Source organism: Electrophorus electricus, chromosome 2 (assembly GCF_013358815.1).
Source record: "Electrophorus electricus isolate fEleEle1 chromosome 2, fEleEle1.pri, whole genome shotgun sequence".
NCBI lineage: Eukaryota > Metazoa > Chordata > Actinopteri > Gymnotiformes > Gymnotidae > Electrophorus > Electrophorus electricus.
In genome coordinates this window covers 23,666,045-23,684,550 of record NC_049536.1, presented here as the reverse complement: position 1 = coordinate 23,684,550, position 18,506 = coordinate 23,666,045, and the positions used below count along the sequence as shown (strand labels likewise).

At 41.4% G+C, this 18,506-nt stretch overlaps 2 protein-coding genes across 4 annotated transcripts; both read left to right on the top strand.

Moving 5' to 3' along the window:
• Nucleotides 1-439: 439 nt before the first annotated feature.
• sfxn1 (sideroflexin 1) lies at nucleotides 440-8,112 on the top strand. Of its 2 annotated transcripts, XM_027027846.2 has the most exons (11): nucleotides 440-482; nucleotides 2,688-2,873; nucleotides 3,259-3,429; nucleotides 3,771-3,869; nucleotides 3,949-4,024; nucleotides 4,299-4,384; nucleotides 4,523-4,650; nucleotides 4,917-4,966; nucleotides 5,101-5,150; nucleotides 5,272-5,319; nucleotides 5,687-8,112. In XM_027027846.2, exons 2-11 carry the CDS (start codon nucleotides 2,710-2,712, stop codon nucleotides 5,781-5,783), a joined length of 969 nt encoding a protein of 322 aa, XP_026883647.2. In that variant the 5' UTR covers nucleotides 440-482; nucleotides 2,688-2,709; the 3' UTR covers nucleotides 5,784-8,112. The 2 variants fall into 2 exon arrangements, with proteins under 2 accessions (XP_026883647.2, XP_035378146.1); XM_035522253.1 differs by lacking the exon at nucleotides 440-482 and having other exon boundaries at nucleotides 2,693-2,873; nucleotides 3,263-3,429.
• Nucleotides 8,113-9,339: 1,227 nt separating this feature from the next.
• On the top strand, nucleotides 9,340-17,337 carry LOC113588598 (septin-8-B-like). Of its 2 annotated transcripts, none has more exons than XM_027027844.2 (10): nucleotides 9,340-9,440; nucleotides 11,381-11,495; nucleotides 11,601-11,796; nucleotides 12,176-12,362; nucleotides 12,510-12,671; nucleotides 12,897-12,993; nucleotides 13,321-13,489; nucleotides 13,693-13,825; nucleotides 14,004-14,179; nucleotides 16,637-17,337. In XM_027027844.2, exons 1-10 carry the CDS (start codon nucleotides 9,417-9,419, stop codon nucleotides 16,686-16,688), a joined length of 1,311 nt encoding a protein of 436 aa, XP_026883645.2. In that variant the 5' UTR covers nucleotides 9,340-9,416; the 3' UTR covers nucleotides 16,689-17,337. The 2 variants fall into 2 exon arrangements, with proteins under 2 accessions (XP_026883645.2, XP_026883646.2); XM_027027845.2 differs by having other exon boundaries at nucleotides 9,382-9,453.
• The last annotated feature ends 1,169 nt before the right edge of the window (nucleotides 17,338-18,506 follow it).

The following is an 18,506-nucleotide window of genomic DNA, read 5'->3' as shown; positions in this document are numbered from 1 at the left end:
CATATTTTGTTTTTAAAGAGTTCTGAATGCTCTAATAGTAAAGATGAATGGACCTGCCATGTTGTGACCTGCTCAGAGACTAGTTAGCTAAAAATGGCTCAGTCAGGATGTCCTTTATAGTTAGCTGCTGATTCTTTTAAGAGACATTTACAAATGACTGTGATCAAGAATGCCTTTACTCCAGTCCTGTGGTTGTTCTTTTTTAACTAATAATTTTGTGGAGAAATCTGTTCTCATACCCCATACATTGCATCCCTCTGAGTATTTATCCAGGACTATGATCTGTTTGCTCTGAAATCACTGGTAGTAGTAAACAATCATTTCAGGGAAATTTTAAACTCTTACTTTGAAATCACGTATAACGTTGGGCTCGAGGGGCTGAAGTGCAAGCGACTCGTGGCATGCTTAAATATTAAATGAGCTTCACACCGCGAGACGGTGGCATCTGCGCACTGCCGTGATTTTGACCATCATATAGTGAGGTACTGTAAGTAACTGGATATTTATTATGCAAACGATGCCGGTTTCACGTTAATGTAACCGTTCATATTTCTGGTGTTTTATCAGTGAGTGAGTACATGTGATACAGGCCAGGTTTCCGTCGCCTGGATGCGCTCGTGATGTGACATGCAGTGATTTTAAGAGGAGACGCACAGCTGACGTGAAACGTTAGAATGCGTTAGAGCGTAATGATTAAGGGCTGACCTTGCCTGGGTGCCTGTAATTCAAGTCTTTATCGTTAGGGTGTTCTAGTGACTTTATGGGGAAGAGAGGGCATGTTTATGCGTTCATTCAGAAGCTCGGCGGAACACCTATAACCGTACGACCGGCCTGCAGCGCCTCGGTCGTTAGCATAGTCCAAATGGTGCAATTTAAGACGGGGAAACCAAACGTATATCAACGCGACGATTCATATTGTCCTGTGCATTGTAAATCTTTTTCTATTTCCATATCAGAAGCGTTGCATTAACATTTTCCGGAAGTCTACTGTGCTCACAGTAGACTAATCATTGCAAGTTAATAGACGCGAGGCCGTATATGTAACTAATGTCTAGGTTAATGTGTAGCCGCGACACGGTGTGGTATGCGAGGGTCCGAGGGGGCGCGGGGCGGGTGTACTGGTCAACATCTTTTGGATCAAAGTTCATTTTGGCCTCGAGCTGACACTGCCCTGAGCGAGCTGCTTCCGAAGGCTTCAGAAACGGGGGCTATTCATGTGTTAACGAGTTATGGTAACTTACAACCTACAAAACGTAAAACCCTATGGAAAAAATACGACGTTGTGAAGCAAGGGCAGCACGAGCACGTTAGACGGTGCTGCCTGAAGCGGTCTCGTGAGAAACGCACGAACCTGGACTAAGTTTTAAAAAGACTCACGCGCGTTACAGGGAGCGATGCTCGGTTTATGTATGTTGCTTCAGCCATCTTTGGTGCAATGGCAGTGACATTTTATCATTAAAACCTAAATTGTGAATGTCCTTCATCAGCTGTGCAAGCAAAGTACACACACACACACACACACACATTATCAGCTGTTGTTTTTTAAGCAACCCTTATGACTGAAAGCACACACACATAAGGGTTGCTTAAAAGACAACATCTGATAATACAAAAATATTCCATTAAAACCTCTTTCGTCTCTGTATAAGTACAAACATCGTGGCATTAGGTTGAAGTGAATATCAAATATCATTATTTATGGGATATTGCAATAAGTGTTATTCATATGCTTAATATTATACTCCCGAAAACAGTCATATTTATGGGTTAGCATCTAGCCTAAAACAAATATACATTAGTATCTAGATGCATTACCTATTTTGGTTTCCTGAAAATAAAAGGAAAAAATACGCAAGAAACATGGAGAAATGGTCCATACAACTCAGAGGTTGAATTTCACCTTCTGGCACCAATGCTAGACAAAAAGCAGATATTGTTTTTAATCTGAGAAGTGATTACAGTCAAAAATAAATACAATTTGTATGTATATTCTACCTAAACTACTGGACACAGGCTCCAGATTTTATGAACACATCTCAGTTCTTCATTCTACCAGTATAACTCAGTGTAATGTTGCTTTTATGGATGATAACAACAAAAAAAAATGCCCATCATTCCAATTAATAACGTTAGATCTTTTTCCTTCCTTAATTTCTACTATAAGCTTGTATTCCCATACTACGGTATTTTCCTGTATTGCAGTGCAGTGTCAGTCTGTCTGTACAGAAGCTCACGTGAGAACACTGCCTGTTTGAAAATGAAACTATCCAAACTGGGATTCAGATGAGGTGAATCTCAGTCTCCTGTGATTGGCTGGTCAGCTGTTTCCATAGCAACCCGGGGCTGATTCAGCAAAGGTCTAGTCCAGGGACAAATGTGAAGCATTTTTCTGCAGGGGAGAAGAAGCGTGGTGGTGTGTGTAGCGGTGCGGTGTGTGTCCAGCGTTGGTACCGGACACAATTAACTTATTTCACCATCAAAAGAGAAAGAATCCTGACATGAGGTACTAGTCTGTCAGAACTGTCAAAGAAGGAAAAAAGCAGGCAGGCTTTTCCAGGTGTTTTTGACAGGTGTGTTTTCGTTGTGAGGGCCCTGAGGGCTTCAAGATTGTCACAGACTGTTCTGGAACATGTTTAACTCGCTCATCTTCTCCCACATCTGAACACAGTCAAACGTTTTCCTCCCAGTGTCTGTCTGGCTGTGGTCGTCATGGCGGCTGAACTGTCTACCTCCATCAACATCAGAGAGCCTCGCTGGGACCAGGGCACCTTCGTATGGCCGCGCCAACACTTTTCACCGTCACAGACCCTCGCAAACATCCTGCTGTCCAACGAGCAGCTAGAGACAGCACACAGGATTATTCAGGATTACAGGTATCTGAGCAGTTCTGAATTCAAGATTACAGGTGGCGTACAGGCGTACAGTTCTGAAATCAAGATTACAGGTATCTGAGCAGTGCTCAGAGCACTTGTTTAATCCAGAAGGCTCCTGGTCTGACCCAGTGCTCCATGTAGAGGTGTAAACGTTACTAGTTCATGAGCCCTAATAGTGATTAGGTGTGTGGAGCCGATTTGAACTCACTTATTCTCTCTGTGACAACTCAGCAACAAAACAACCAGTATGACATCATTGTGCCACGTGAACATCTTCAGATAATTCATGGCTGATGTGTATGAGCAGCTAATTGTTTAATTTTAGTGTTTAATTTTAGTGTCTTTGTTTAGTTTTGTTTTTGGTTTGTTTTGGTTTCTTTCCCAGACAGGGTGTGGTGGCCCCTGGCCTGACAGAAGATGAACTCTGGAGGGCGAAGTATATTTTCGACTCTGCGTTTCATCCTGACACGGGTGAGAAGATGCTGGTAATCGGGCGCATGTCTGCTCAGGTCCCCATGAACATGACCATCACCGGTTGCATGATGACCTTCTACAGGTGAGGCACTACTTCCTGTATGATGACCTTCTACATGTGAGGTACTACTTCCTGTATGATGACCTTCTACGTGTGAGGCGCTACATCCTGTGTATGGTTGAGGCTTTTTAACCAACACCAGTGTGTCCAAAAAAACACACAATGTGCACACAACCTTTCTGACGGTGTGGGTTTGTTCCCGGGTAAATACATCAGTCGCTCTGGATAAAAGCACCTACCAAATGCTGTCTAATGCACCTGTGTGGCACTGGAGGAACTGGTGTGTCTGTGGTGCAACTGTGTGATGGTGTGTGTGAGTATCCGCAGTCAGTTTGAAGCCCTTTTTCCTCCACACCCTTCAGGACGACCCCAGCTGTGTTATTCTGGCAGTGGATCAACCAGTCCTTTAACGCAATAGTCAATTACACCAACCGCAGTGGGGACGCCCCCATTACAGTAAAGTAAGTGGCTGATTCATCCTAACCCTTTCTGTTGCGCTTTTGTCATGTTGTGAACTGTGTTGAAATGTGTTGTGTTCAGTCAGCTGGGCACTGCATACGTGTCGGCCACGACCGGAGCTGTGGTCACAGCATTAGGCCTCAACGCTCTAGCCAAGGTAAGAAGGAAGTAGACATATCTGGATTCATACGCATGTTACACACGTGACTTTAGGTCACAGTTTTTCTTTTTTAGGTTTGTGTGTCTGTCTGATCATGTACTTCTACCCGCAGGAAGTCTGCAGTTTTTAACAACTCTCTGTGATTCAGTATTGGTTTAACATTGTGCATTGTCAACACACGTTAACATGCTTTACAATTAAACCCTGTGAGTCTTGGGTGCCTTATAGATAATTGCAGATGTTTTCTTTCTGCTCTGTCTCTTTCTCCCAGCATGTCTCGCCGCTGCTGGGACGATTTGTGCCGTTTGCTGCTGTAGCTGCTGCCAACTGTATCAACATTCCACTGATGAGACAAAGGTACATGAGAAAAGAAAATTCAAACCACGCTGCACCCTCCAGGTTGCTTCGCTTTGCTCAGTACTGATTTGGTCCGTATAAATACACCTCTAGTGTTTGTCTGTAGTGTTTGTTTTTTGGGAATCCTCTGACTTGCAGGGAGCTAAAGTATGGTATTCCAGTAATGGATGAGAATGATCTCCGATTAGGAGAGTCTTCCAAGGCAGCTCAGCAAGCCATCTCACAAGTGGTGATCTCCAGAATCCTGATGGCCTCTCCGGGAATGGGTCAGTCACATTTCTTACGCCTTTTCAGAAGTTGTGTTCAGGACTGTATTGTGCCTGACTCAACTCATCACCTAACAGGTTCTTGGTGAATGAATCCAGTTAGAGTGTGTAGAACTGAAGCAGAAGTTCTGGAATTGCTGGACTGGTCTGAAAGACCCGGGCAGGTTCAGCAGTCAGGAAAGATCTGAACAACAGGAGCAAAAGTGAAACCAATGAAAACGCAGAAGCTGGTAAAGTCCTGAGTAATGGTTTTTCTTGTCTTCTAGCAATTCCTCCATTTCTTATGAACTCGCTGGAGAAGAAAGCCTTCCTTAAGGTACGTAGTCCTTCTTATTAGCATTAGTAGCATTCATAACTGCTCACAGTAGTTGAACAGATTGAACTGAGCATGCTCAGTGAGTGCATCATGTGCACATTCCAGGGTTGATTTCCTCTTTGTCATCTTTTCAGAGGTTCCCATGGATGAGTGCACCCATTCAAGTCAGCTTGGTGGGATTTTGGTGAGTTGCCAAAGGCAGATTGGTGGCATAAATAACTCTCTATATACAGTGTTTTGAAAAGCCATTCTGGGAAAATGGTGACACTTGTGACATTCATTGGGATGCTTCTCTCTCCTCATAGTCTGGTGTTTGCCACACCACTGTGCTGTGCTCTGTTCCCCCAGAAGAGGTGAGAGAACTTCACACTTAAACTTTCATGCTTAAAAGTTCAAAGTTGAGGTTCCACCGTATAGCGAGTGTAGAAGTGGCGCTGGGCTGTAGTTTAGAGCTGCTCTGAAGGAAAATGGCATGCTGAGCTACAAATTCTTTTTCATCTCATCACCTCTAATATCTTTAACTGCACATAAGTGAGGTCTTCACTTCAGGTGTCCCAGTTCGTCTTTACTGACCTCATTTGAAAGCTCAAATGATGTGACAAACTGTGGCTGCCTTTTATGCTGAAGCTTCTGGTGGTGAGCTATGGTCACCTTGTAGCCTTTTCGCTGTGTCGTAATCACTAACGTTCCTGTTGTGTCTCCGTGCGTGCCTTTCTGCAGCTCCATGGCACTGACTCGTCTGGAGCCAGAACTTCAGGAGAAGATCCGGGCGAACCACCCCGGCGTGGAGCGGGTTTACTTTAACAAAGGACTGTGAAAGGAAGGCCGATGCCCAGGGCGCTGCCATAGCAACCACCCTCACCATGACCCTCCAGCGCCATCGTCCCTGTGCCAAAGCTAAGTTCCTCTGTCTCATCTTGAGGACGTCCCCACTCAGTTGGTTTTGTATTCTTAGTAACTGTTGGGTTTTTAATAAAATATTGCAGGTCTCTGCTAGTATTAGAAATGTTTAAAGGTGCTCGTTCATTGATTCTCCAATGTAGAACTTTATGTGATTTATTAAACACAGTGCAGTGCAAGTTTTTGGACAGTCACTGTTTTTGTTGCTTTGACTATGTATAAATATGAGTTTGAGAGGAAACAAGCTCTGCGGATCAAGTTTGAATTCAAAAGTTGAGTCACGTTGCTTTTATATTTTAAGGTTGGTGTCGTCTTTAAGTAATTAAACAATTGAACATGGTCTTAAATATTCCATCAGGGTTAGTCTTTGGATGCCCTGCACTGTCACTTTGGTAGCAGACGAGAGCATCTGGTCTGCCATTCAGAGTCATGCTGAGCCAAGAGCAAAGACTGCAGGGAACAGCCTTGTGATTTCTGTTACTGTGTTTTACAGGACGCCTGTAATCCGTGATCAGTCTTAGTGCGCACATGAAGGCTGCTTATGACAGAAAACTGCCAAATATTCAACTTCATTTTAAAGGTACACTAAGTAGGATTTTCTGGTCATCTTGGCAATATGTTAAGAAAAGTTAAATATTTGGAGGGAATTGGTACGTAGTAAAATCATGTGATGATTGACTTCTTATTGAAATACAGTCGATTGAAAGGTAACTGAAGGTGTGTAGATTTTAATGTCTGTTTAAGATTAAAGATTAAAATTAAGATTTTAAAGACTATAAATCAGAGACTTGGAAAGAACAGTGAAATTTAAAACAGTAAAAGGTTATTTTTATGGAATGTAAACAGATGTAAACTAAATAAACAAATGTGGAGATTTTTGTGAAGAAGATTTATCCTCTTGCCACACTGAAATCTTTGAAACAAAACCCCACATTGTGTGTTCATTGTATTTTAATTCCTCTCATTATATACCGTTTGTGTTCAGAAAAAGATTAAATTGCATTTTAGATTCCCAAACCTTTAGCTGGTGCAGTAGTCTGTGTTGAAAAGGCTCATGTCTATCATTAATGAACAAATACCTTCCTCTTGAGCAACACAAAGAAGTCATATCTTCATACATGTAGGAAATGTTAATGATTTACTGCCATATGGCGAGACTAATCCTTAGTGTACCTTTAATCACACATCACATGACCTCTACACAAGAACAGTGCAATTGATTTTCAATGCTGCCAAATTAATTTATTTCTTTATTACAAAACAACATTTTATGGTGCACATAAGCTGTACCAGATTGAAGGGAGGTCGGAAGAGTATATTGTGACTAATTGTCCCTAGTATTTTAATGACTAAATCTTTAAATATGTACATATTATTTTGCTTGTCAACTGTGCATGAACAAAGTGCTTAGTTAGTGGAAGAGAAGAACCTTAAGGGCAGTTTCCCAATGTCCCCGTTAAGTGTGACAAAGTCCATTCAACTAGCAAAGTAAGTGAACATCACTGGTAGCACACTGCTCTGTCTAACCAGGGGTACGCAGAGGCCTCCATACAATGATTTTGTTTGTTTGTTTGCTTGTTTGTTTTTTTAATGAAATCCCCTAATACTGTTCAGGGGCTTCAGTTCACCATTTCTCTTTTCTGATGTGTTATATTACGAAACCCATAATGAATTAAGACTTGTATTAGTTTAGTCTACGATAAAGGGCCTCAGCTGATAGTCCAATCAGAAGTGTTTGTCATCTGCTGATAGTCCAATCAGATGTGATTTAACTCCCCCCTCAGATGGATAAAGGTGTGTTTTCACCCTGGACCTTGACACAAAACATTCAGCCTGGGTAATCAGTCCATGAAGCTTCGATGCAAATGTGAACTGAAAAGAGCCATTTAGTTGCTGTAACCAAGTGATAAATTAAATCTTACAGAACACACAGGATTTTTGCATGTTTTAATGTTGCTTTGAATAAATGCAGTGTGTTTTTGTTTGTTCTTTAACTTTAGGCTTTGTGATCAATTTTCAAAGACAGTGTTTTACAGAACAAACAGCACATAGTTAGATGTGGTTCAACAACCTATTAAAATTACACATCAGCATAACGGTCTGTGCCCAGAGACATGCAAAAACATTCCTGAGAAATTGCTGTAACTGCAGTTGACATTGGTCTGATTTTAGAGGATATTTTCAGAATGGTACTGTTATTTTTTACATTTAATGGGAATGTTGTAAAGTGTAGTTTCCTGGAAGAAATAAAGAATGTTAAAAAATTACACTGGTCTCTGATCTCTGTTACCTTTTTGTAACTTTTACAATAGAGTAATTACAAAGGTCTTAATTAATGCCATGCTGTTTAAATTTGATTTAATTCTATTAATTGGTTTAATTAATCAATTAATTTATTATTTTACACTTATTCTAAAAGATTTATTTAAAACATTTTTGTGGTGAGAGAAAAGAAACAACAATGTTTTGATCAGACAGTGTTGGTTGTTGACCCAAAACTCCAGGGTTGCCAGACTGAAAAAATGAATGAGAACGTATTGAGAAAAATAATAACATGGCTCTTTGTTTCCATCTGTTTTTAGCAATTTGGTTACCTGTTGTCATTTTACATTTACATGACACTTTTATCCAAAGCAACTTACAAATATGTCTGAGTACAACTTGAGTAACTGAGGGTTATGGGTCTTGCTCAGGGGCCCAACAGTGGTGGGGCTTGAATCAGCAATGTTCCAATTACACTGCCCATGTTCCATATAAAGATAAATATAAATATCTTTGCTTAATTTTAAAAAGACCACATTTGATATTTTTATTGCTCTTGCTTTAGAAATTTGGAGCATGAATTTATTGTCTGACCTAAGGGAATGATAAAGCAACCTTGGACTTCATCATCTTCAAACTGGCACGCGTGTGATGTATTTTATTGTGAGACGAGACACCTAGTGGTTAATTTTGGCTTTAACGTTTACCATGGTTAGCGTCCTCCAAGCAGGGAGGGTAGCTCGGATGTTTCACTTGGTTTTCAGAGTAAAAAATACAAACAAAAAAAAACAAAAACACTTTTATTCATATAATAACGTGCGAAACAAATAACAGCTCGTGGAACCCCAATCTATCAAGACGTGTGTGTCAGCCTGTGTGTGTCGAGTACTGAACACTGTCCCCTAACACTGGACTCTAACGAGACGTGTGTGTCGAGTACTGAACACTGTCCCCTAACACTGGACTCTAACGAGACGTGTGTGTCGAGTACTGAACACTGTCCCCTAACACTGGACTCTCTACAGGTCTGCTTTACCTGTTTTTTTTTCCTGACCCTGACTAGTTAACAATTTCAAACAAAGCTTTACCAAAAACTGTAATAAATGTAGATTGTAATGGTTATTATCGGTTATTGTCAAACGATTAATTTGAACAGCACATTAAAGAAAGCCTGTAATGAGCAGGCTGGCATTTTAATTCAAAGGAGGAGTTTCCCCGCACAGTGGCAGTGAAAAACAGAGCAGTGCTGCGACTGAGCGAGAAGAGTCAGTACCAAAACACACGCGCCATGGCTGCAGCAGACACAGGCCATGTAAGTTCTTCAGGTTTGTCTTATTTCTTTTTATGTTCGAGCTTTTTAGTATAAGTTACGGATTATTTTATGCGTATAGTTAGTGCACATTAGGTTACAAAATCCTATTATATTTCTGTTACTTTCATCCATTAAGAACTTTTTTTTGCAATCTTATCCCTCCTTCGATTATTTCTTCTGTTTTAAACTTTGGTTTTACTTATTTTTGACGTCTTCTAAACGGGACGGACCCTCGTCACGCTGCTGCGTTATTCTTGTCCGCTCGTGCGACGTGCAGGACAGACGGAGTTGAAGGCACGTGAGAGAGTGACAGGTCCGGATGTTCTGGGGTTAATGGAACTCCGCGAGCACCAGCACTTTAGAGGCACTAAACTCGTCAAACACTGAAGTGACGCTATCATACTTTATGCGTGAAGCAGAATTTCTTAGTCTATTAAGGAAGTCTATTTCATTAATGTATCTTCTTACATTAATGTATCTTGTTTAATATGTAAATTAATTGTTTAATTGACATGTTTGTGACATAAGCCGCTGCCAGGGCCCTTAGGGGAGGCGGTTGTAGAACTCAGTCTTGCAGAAGGACAGGGTGATTGATGGACTCATTCACCAGGCAAGGGCAGTAGAACTCTGCACTGTGGGAAGGAGCTTTTATTCCCATTGTGTTAGTGTTAAGAGCGGCGGGGTAGTGGGACAGAAGACTGTTTTCCATGTGAAACATTTCCTTGTGTTTGTCCAGAATACCACAGCGTGCTGCGGGCCGTGTTGAGGGTTGTGGGCCATGTGCATCTCTGATCTACCAACTCCACACGAGCTGAAGGAGCTGTAGGCTGCTGTTAGAGCCCAACGCTGCCTTCATGGTTCCAGTATAGAGCCCAGGACCAGATCAGGCTCTTTAACATAATCCTTGGATTTATTATCTGTCTGTTCGCGAAGACAAAGATATGTGTTGCTCTTTTGAATTCACTGTCTGTAGACCTAATTATCCACAGTGGTCAGTGTGCAGTGATTCAGTATGGTTTATGCACCACATGAATTCAACTGCTGACATGATCCTGACATTACTTGCAGTCATTTTTAAAGAACGAGCAAAGACCAGTCTTAGAGAAGTGCTACAGACGTCACTGCTGCGGAGTCTTCCGGTGCTGTAAGACTCACCCGTGCTATGAACCATGCACGGTTTGCTGCTGTGCTCTGAACTGGCCCATAGTAAAGTCACAGCAGGTCACGTCGACAAGACGAGGCACGTTCGTTTGGTTTATTTGGAGAACACTTTTCATACACACTGGTAATGGAAAGTACTTCACATAGACATAGAAAGATAATAAAACCTATTACACTACCACTTTGGGAAGGTTTTTGCCAGAAAGTAAATAGGCAAAAACAAATGGTTAAAACAAAGTTAAATAAAGTTTATTATAATAGAAAACACATCATAAAATATTTTAAATGAATTAAAAGTGGAAGAAATCTCTTAAAAGAAAGATAATTGAAAGTGTACTAAAGTATACTAAAGTCATTAAAATAAAATGAAAATATAAACATAAAAGTTTAATTAAAATGATGAATTAATATGATTAATAAAAAAAGTAATAACATTTGTGGAGGTATAAGCCCAATGTCTCGGGTATACACGTCTGGTTTGAGTGGTAGTGTCTAGGGTATACACATCTAGTTTGAGTGGTAGTGTCTCGGGTATACATATCTGGTTTGAGTGGTAGTGTCTGGGGTATACACATCTAGTTTGAGTGGTAGTGTCTCGGGTGTACACATCTGGTTTGAGTGGTTGTGTCTGGGGTATACACATCTGGTTTGAGTGGTTGTGTCTGGGGTATACACGTCTGGTTTGATTGGTAGTGTCTGGGGAATACATGTCCGGTTTGAGTGGTAGTTTTACTAAATGTTTAGTGTAAATTGACTGTTTCCTTATTCTTGCCAATCAGAGTGAAGAAAAGAGAACCCTGACTCTCAGAGGTCATGTTGGTTTTGACAGCCTTCCAGACCAGCTGGTCAGCAAATCGGTGTCCCAGGGGTTCATCTTCAACGTGCTCTGCGTAGGTGAGTTTCTTTAAGATCGCTGCCGTCTTTTAAAACCTGAACAATGACTGGCAGCTTTGTGGGCAAACCTGCTTACTTTCTCATCTCATTACTGGGTTTTCCCAGGTGAAACAGGGATTGGGAAATCGACATTAATGAACACCCTCTTCAACACAACTTTTGAAAAGGAAGAGTCCAGCCACCACCAGAACATTGTGCATTTACGCTCCAGAACCTATGACCTCCAGGAGAGCAACGTGGACCTCAGGCTAACCATTGTGGACACAGTGGGCTTCGGGGACCAGGTCCATAGAGAGGAGAGGTAGGGGTTGACACACGGCATGCTTACCTGGGGTTCTGATGAGGTCAGGTTAGCTGACCTATGTCTGTTTTGGGACCCTGTCCCACACTGCTGTCATGGCACTGTATTGCTTCTACTATTTCAGAGAGATGTCCTTTTAAACCACAGTACCAAAGATAATGAGTTTTCATTCTTAAGGGAGTGATTTTATTGTTTCTTTTAGAATGAGTCTGTTCATTAGATAATTAAAGAAGGTAAACTGGAAGTTCCATATTAAGTGGGTAATTTATATTACAGCTCTGTTAACTAGGTGTGACGTTCTGTGTATGGGAGACTCAGATTCACTATAACACATGATGTGACAGATCATGTAAACGTAGTTCTTTTTTCCCTCCTGTAGCTATAAACCTATTGTGGACTACATTGATAAGCAGTTTGAAAACTTCCTCCAAGAGGAGCTGAAGATCAGACGTTCCCTCTGTAATTATCCCGACACTCGGCTCCATGTCTGCCTGTACTTCCTCTGCCCCACGGGGCATTCCCTCAAACCCCTCCACCTCCTCACCATGAAGAGGCTGTACACCAAGGTAGTGCTGGTCTAGACGGCACCTTTCAAATTTTAATATGCTCACATATTTGAATTGTTTTATGAAATGCAGCTCCACTGTGTTTTATGTTTACAGGATTGATATGTCCATGAATAAAATCTCTCTCTTGGCGTTTTTGTCTGACAGGTGAACATTATCCCCATTATCGCGAAGGCAGATACGATCTCCAAGTGCGATCTTCAAAAATTTAAGATTAAGATCATGAGTGAACTGCTCAGTAATGGTGTCCAGATTTACCAGTTTCCCACGGACGACGACGCGCTTAAAGAAATCAACTCGTCCATGAACGTGAGTCCTACACAACAAATTATGTTTACATTAATAAGGAACCATTTCCTTGTCCTTTGGTCAGTGTGCACACACACACACAGGACAGCATGTAGTAAAGAAAATGTTATCCTTTGTGCACAAACAAAGAAGTTGCTTTGTTATGATGAGCCGAGAGTCTGCACTGGCAGGAATTCCAGAAAGACCAGCAGGTGGCAGCGTTGAGTGTGTGACTGTCTGTTGCAGGCACATTTGCCGTTCGCTGTGGTGGGGAGCAGTGAGGAGGTTAAAGTGGAGACCCAGCTAGTGCGGGGCAGGCAGTACCCGTGGGGTGTGGTGCAGGGTGGGTATTTACTGCCACTCCACACAAGCGCCTCAGGTTCTACCCACAGAGCAGCCAGACAAGGAAAACATACCACTGTGCTCACAGCATAAAGAGAGAACCCATCTGTGCACCATTTTGAGTAGAGTAGTCTGCTTTTTAGAGTATTACAGTTTTGTGAACTACAAATCAACCGTGAGTACTTAGTACAAGGGCTTTTAATTAAGTGCTTTAGGCCCAAGTGTGTTTGAGCTTGGAATAGAACAAAAACATGCACTAAGGATGTACTGCATTGTAATATACTAACCATTTGTGCGCGCGTGTGTGTGTGTGTGTGTGTGTGTTCAGTGGAGGATGAGAGTCACTGTGACTTTGTGAAGCTGCGTGAGATGTTGATCCGTGTGAACATGGAGGACCTGCGTGAGCAGACCCACACGCGCCACTACGAGCTGTACCGCCACTGCAGACTGGAAGCCATGGGTTTCCGAGACCCCGGCACTGACAGCCAGCCCTTCAGGTGCCGCGGTGGGCCTGCCATGGAAACACCCCATCCAGATCTCATTCTCCACTCCTGCCAGCTTACTACAGTGGCAAATAGCAAGGCCTCTGGCTGCTGTGCTGATAGGTTTGAGTCCTCTGTCCAGCTGCAGCTGGTTGGGGTGAGTGAAGAGAACGTCTGTGTGGATCAGAGTGTCTCAGTGTGTCTCATGTCCCCCTCAGTCTGCAGGACATATATATGACAAAGAGGAGGGAGTTCCTCACTGAAGTCCACCACAGAGAGGACGCCATGCGTCAGGCATTCATCACCAGAGTGAAGGAGACTGAGGCCCAGCTGAAGGAGAGAGAGAGAGAGGTCAGAGGTTGCGGGAGGGCAGGCTGCATAAATATACACTGTTCTTGTCTTGAGTAAATGTGCATGTGCGTATTCAAGACTTCCTGTTTGCTGTAGAAAGTGTCTAAGTCTAGAGAAAAGGAGAGTGTGTTACAGTGAGGGGGACTGAGTGTCCCTGTCTTTGTGTGTGTGTGTCCAGCTCCATGAACGCTTCGAGCTGCTAAAGCGCTGGCATGAGGAGGAGAAGAGGCATCTGGAGGAGAAATGTGGGGAGCTGGAGGAGGAGATGAGCTCCTTCAGTAGGAGGAAGGTAGAGGCGGACAAGCTGCAGAGCTCCGTCACGCTGCCCCTCAGAAGGGATAAAGAGAAGAAAACGTGAGTTGTCCCTCAACGTCTGCTCCTCCTCCTCCCTGTGTCAGGATATGTCTGCCTGTCTATGTGTGTGTGCCTGTCTGTCTGTGTGTGTGTGTGTGTGTGTGTGTATGTGTGTGCGTGTATGTTTGTGTGTGTGCATGTGTGTGTGTGTGTGTATGCATGCATGCGTGTGTGTGCACGTGTGTGTGTGTGTGTGTGCGCGTGTATGTGCGTGTGTGTGTGTGTCCTACTCCATGCCTCTCTCAGCCAGCCTCTGTAGACTTGTTTCCTCTGTAAGCTGCTCATGTTCTGGTGCTCTGGCTGGTTCTGCTGGTTCCAGGGGTGAGAGCTCAGTGGGCCATGAACATTACATACAGTGTGCTGCCACCTTGGCAGGAAGGGCCCTGGCACAGCGACGAGCACAGAGGGAGGCACACTAGCCCAGTGTGCCCAGACAGGATGTGTGTGTGTGTGCCTGTGACTCAGGATGGCCACTGCACTCTAAATGAGGCGATTGTTATTGGGTGTCTGAGGTGTGAAGCCCTCTGCTGGATAGTTAGAACAAATATTACACTCACAGAACAAACACAACACTCACAGAAAAAATACAACACTGAACAGATACAACACTCACAGAACTAATTCAACACTCACAGAATAAATACAACACTCGCAGAACAAATACAACACACAGAAAAAATACAACACTCACAGAAAAAACAGCACTCAGAGAAAAAAACAACATTCACAGAACAAACAACACTCACAGAACAAATACAACAGAGAAAAAATACAATACTCACAGAACAAATACAACACTCACAGAAAGAAATTATAGCTTTATTTGTAAATACCTGCAACATGTGTTTTGGTAGGGGTGGTTACTGTATTAATGCCAAACACCTACACCCTTATGAAACCTTACACCACTGAGCAGAACATCTCACCTCTGTAAATACCCTGGGGGCAGTTACTCGACCGAGGAGCACATCTCAAGTGGAGCATTAACTCTGTCCATTCTGCTATTTCATCTATTGTTCTAACATTTTGTCCTTGTCATGTGAGTTACTATGTCATTAGGTTTCTCTTGTGTTTCTTTCAGTTGAGTTTTTTATCCATACTTAAGTCCATACTTAAGTCCATACTTAAGTCCATACTTAAGTCCATACTTAAGTTCGCACCCTGGAGTTTTCCATGAACACACACATTTTACCATGACAACAGTGTGAACTGGGCCAGCTTTTCTTCAGTAATCTGAAGGCAGGGTCTCGGTAGATGTCCTTAAAAGAACACATCCTTATGGAGCTGGTTTGCTAGTGTTGATCCAGTATTCTTCTGGAGTCACACTATCATTATGAGAATTAGGTCATTTCCCCAAATCATTAATGCTAGAAAAACAACTTTTCATAATTAAGAAGTGTAACGATGGAGGGTTAAACAGGATGCAGGGATAAGGCACGTTGAACATACGTTTTCATTTAAATTTAACATTCATGCCTCAACACACACATACGCACTACTTGGGTCAAACACCAACAACCTCAATGATAAAATACGAGACTTATATAGACGCATGACAATTACACACAACAAGGATCAGGTGAATGACACAAGAGGGTGTGGCACTACAGACACACACACACACACACACACAGATGTTTGAGGGGGAAGGGCCTGTACTGTGACAAGAAGTTATTTTTATTTTATTATCTTAATGTTAAACCATTATATGTCTGAGGAATGTAGAATATGTTTCTTACCAGAGCAGGAAAATACCAATTAAACACATTAAAGGGCTTTTAATAAGTCCTATGCAATCTGATTAAAGACTGATTTGAATCGATGCAGTTCGGTGTGCAGAAATATCAGTGACATAATACCTCAGTGCATGATACACTTTCGCATGGTTAACATTTGACATAATTTAGTAGTTCGTTTGGTGGATTACATCTAATCAGTATGTTTCTAACTAATTTCTCACATTCAAAAAACACTACATCAAAGTAACTTTATAGTTTAGTGGGCAAGAATCACATAAATTAATGTTTGTGTATATGGGTGTTTTTATTATGAAATAACATTTGCTTTATTTTTAAGAACCAAGTTAACCAACTTAATTCCAGTTAAGTATTTTACATTTTAGCCAAAAATATCATTGTTACTGTGCATTTACTATTCTGTTCTCTGGAAATGTCTGGAATAACACTTCAATTAAACAAGGCTCTATGTCTGTGGGTTTTCGCAGTGTTAGTCCAGTCTTAAGCTGGTCCAGAACACTAAGATGTGCAAATCTATGTTTTGTGTACACGATGGCATCACTCATATCAGAATGTTTACGTAAATATTTGTAAGATGATCAGTTGCAACAAATGATTGTGGGTAAAAAGGAGTTGACTGCCTGCATGTCCTCTAATTCTTACTTCTGTCTCTCTGCTTTTCTATCTGCCTGTCTTCCTTCCTTTCTTTCCTTATTCATAGCTTCCTTACTCTCCCATCAGAATATTCCTTAACAGGAAGGAGTCTGAATTAGGATTTGGATTCTCCTTACTGGCTTTTGCTAAAGGATTACAGTTCATTTATTTGTCATATATAACCAACAGACTGACTGATTTATTGTCTGGCAGTAATATAAATGTCACCCACTTGGATAACTACTTAATGCATGCTTACAATATAAGTACGTTAGGAATCTCAGTAGAACTGCCTTTAAATCAATTAAATTCTTCTATGGCCACAACATAGTCCAAAGAGTTTGGAATACATAACCTATAAACGTGAGTGGCAATGGCTCGTGTGTGTGTGTTTGTTATTTTTTTGAGTAATTCTTGTATTAATTGTGAGTTGCATTCACTGTGAAACATCGAAATTTACTGTGAACCACAAGGTGGCGCTGTGCAGCTGGTGAAACGGCAGTGCTGACTTTCTCCAGAAGAGACCTTTCTAATGTTGACTAATAATCTTTTGTGGAATCCAGACGTTTTAACATTGAACATACGCAATATGGCACATTTAATATTCCCTTGAACAACAGGCCTATTTTGGTAATAAGGGTCGCCCTTGAAAATCATCATTCCAACTGACTACCTGAATTGGAGATGTTTAACTGGACTGTCTTAATTGGAAATACTGTTTAATTTAGATTTGGGTTTGTTTGCCTTTAATAAAGTGTTATTTTAAAAGATATAAATGCATTACATGTATTGAATTCACATTACAGTTGTGGGCTTATAAAAACAAGTTAATAAACACAGGCCGTTTTCTATAAATAAATAAGTAAATAAATACACTCAAGATATGCATTGCAGTGATCCACTGACGGGTGTCGACGAGCGTTGTGCTGCAGCTGTCTGGCCTCGCTAAAGCACCTGGGGACGGAAATCCTCCGGGAAAACAGTGTGTTGTTGCTTGGAAACTGAAGCCCAGGAGATCTTTGCATATACGAACGGGCAAAGCGGTTTTTAGCGAAAAGACCCTAAAGTTTCCAGCATTTGGTTAACTGTCTATATAACTTATTTGTTTCTTTTGGTGGTTATATTTTTTCTTTACAATCTTTATAAAAATGTTAAGTTGTATCTATATTTCAAAGGTGCAGTTCAACGGTTGTCATTTTTCACAATACTCCAACGGACATTAATGCCCTAGTTGCCCACGGTCAAAACCTGTTTTGGTCATTCGGGGCACATAACGGAAAAGTATTTCATTGTTATAACATCACACAAATAAAGGATTTGTAAGACACCTCTTTCTGAACATATGCAACTAAAATTGCTTATTGTTCTAAACAATAAGGACCTATTATATTATTTTCATTACAAATGTATATGAATACATTATCTAGTGAAGTAGTTTAAGTTGCTCTCCGAATGATTATATTTTAAGATCGACTTGAATGAATTCAGTTCTAACCAGTAGAGTTACAGCAGGATTTTGCAAATATATGAGAAAGGTTTACTGTTTTGATTTTACAATTAAAAACATTTTGCTGCATGAGTTTAATTGTACATGGCCCTGATGTAAAAACGGTTCTGATTGCCAATATCACTGTTAATTTTGTAACATTTTCCCTAAAGTAAAAGTGAATAAAAGAGAACTCTGCCGAAAGTCTGAAAGGAGAAACTGTCGAATATAAAACGCATATAAAATAGACAACCTTCACGATCAGTCTAACATTCTCATATAATCATGCCATAATTATAAATCTGTTGAACGTGTATTGTTATCGCCTGAATGTATCACAACACAGTGAGTAAAATACATGACATTTGTTCCTCTTTCAGACCTGAGAAGGGAGGATTTCTCATTTCACACACGGATTGAAAACGATTTTGCCTTTCACCGAATAGGTTTA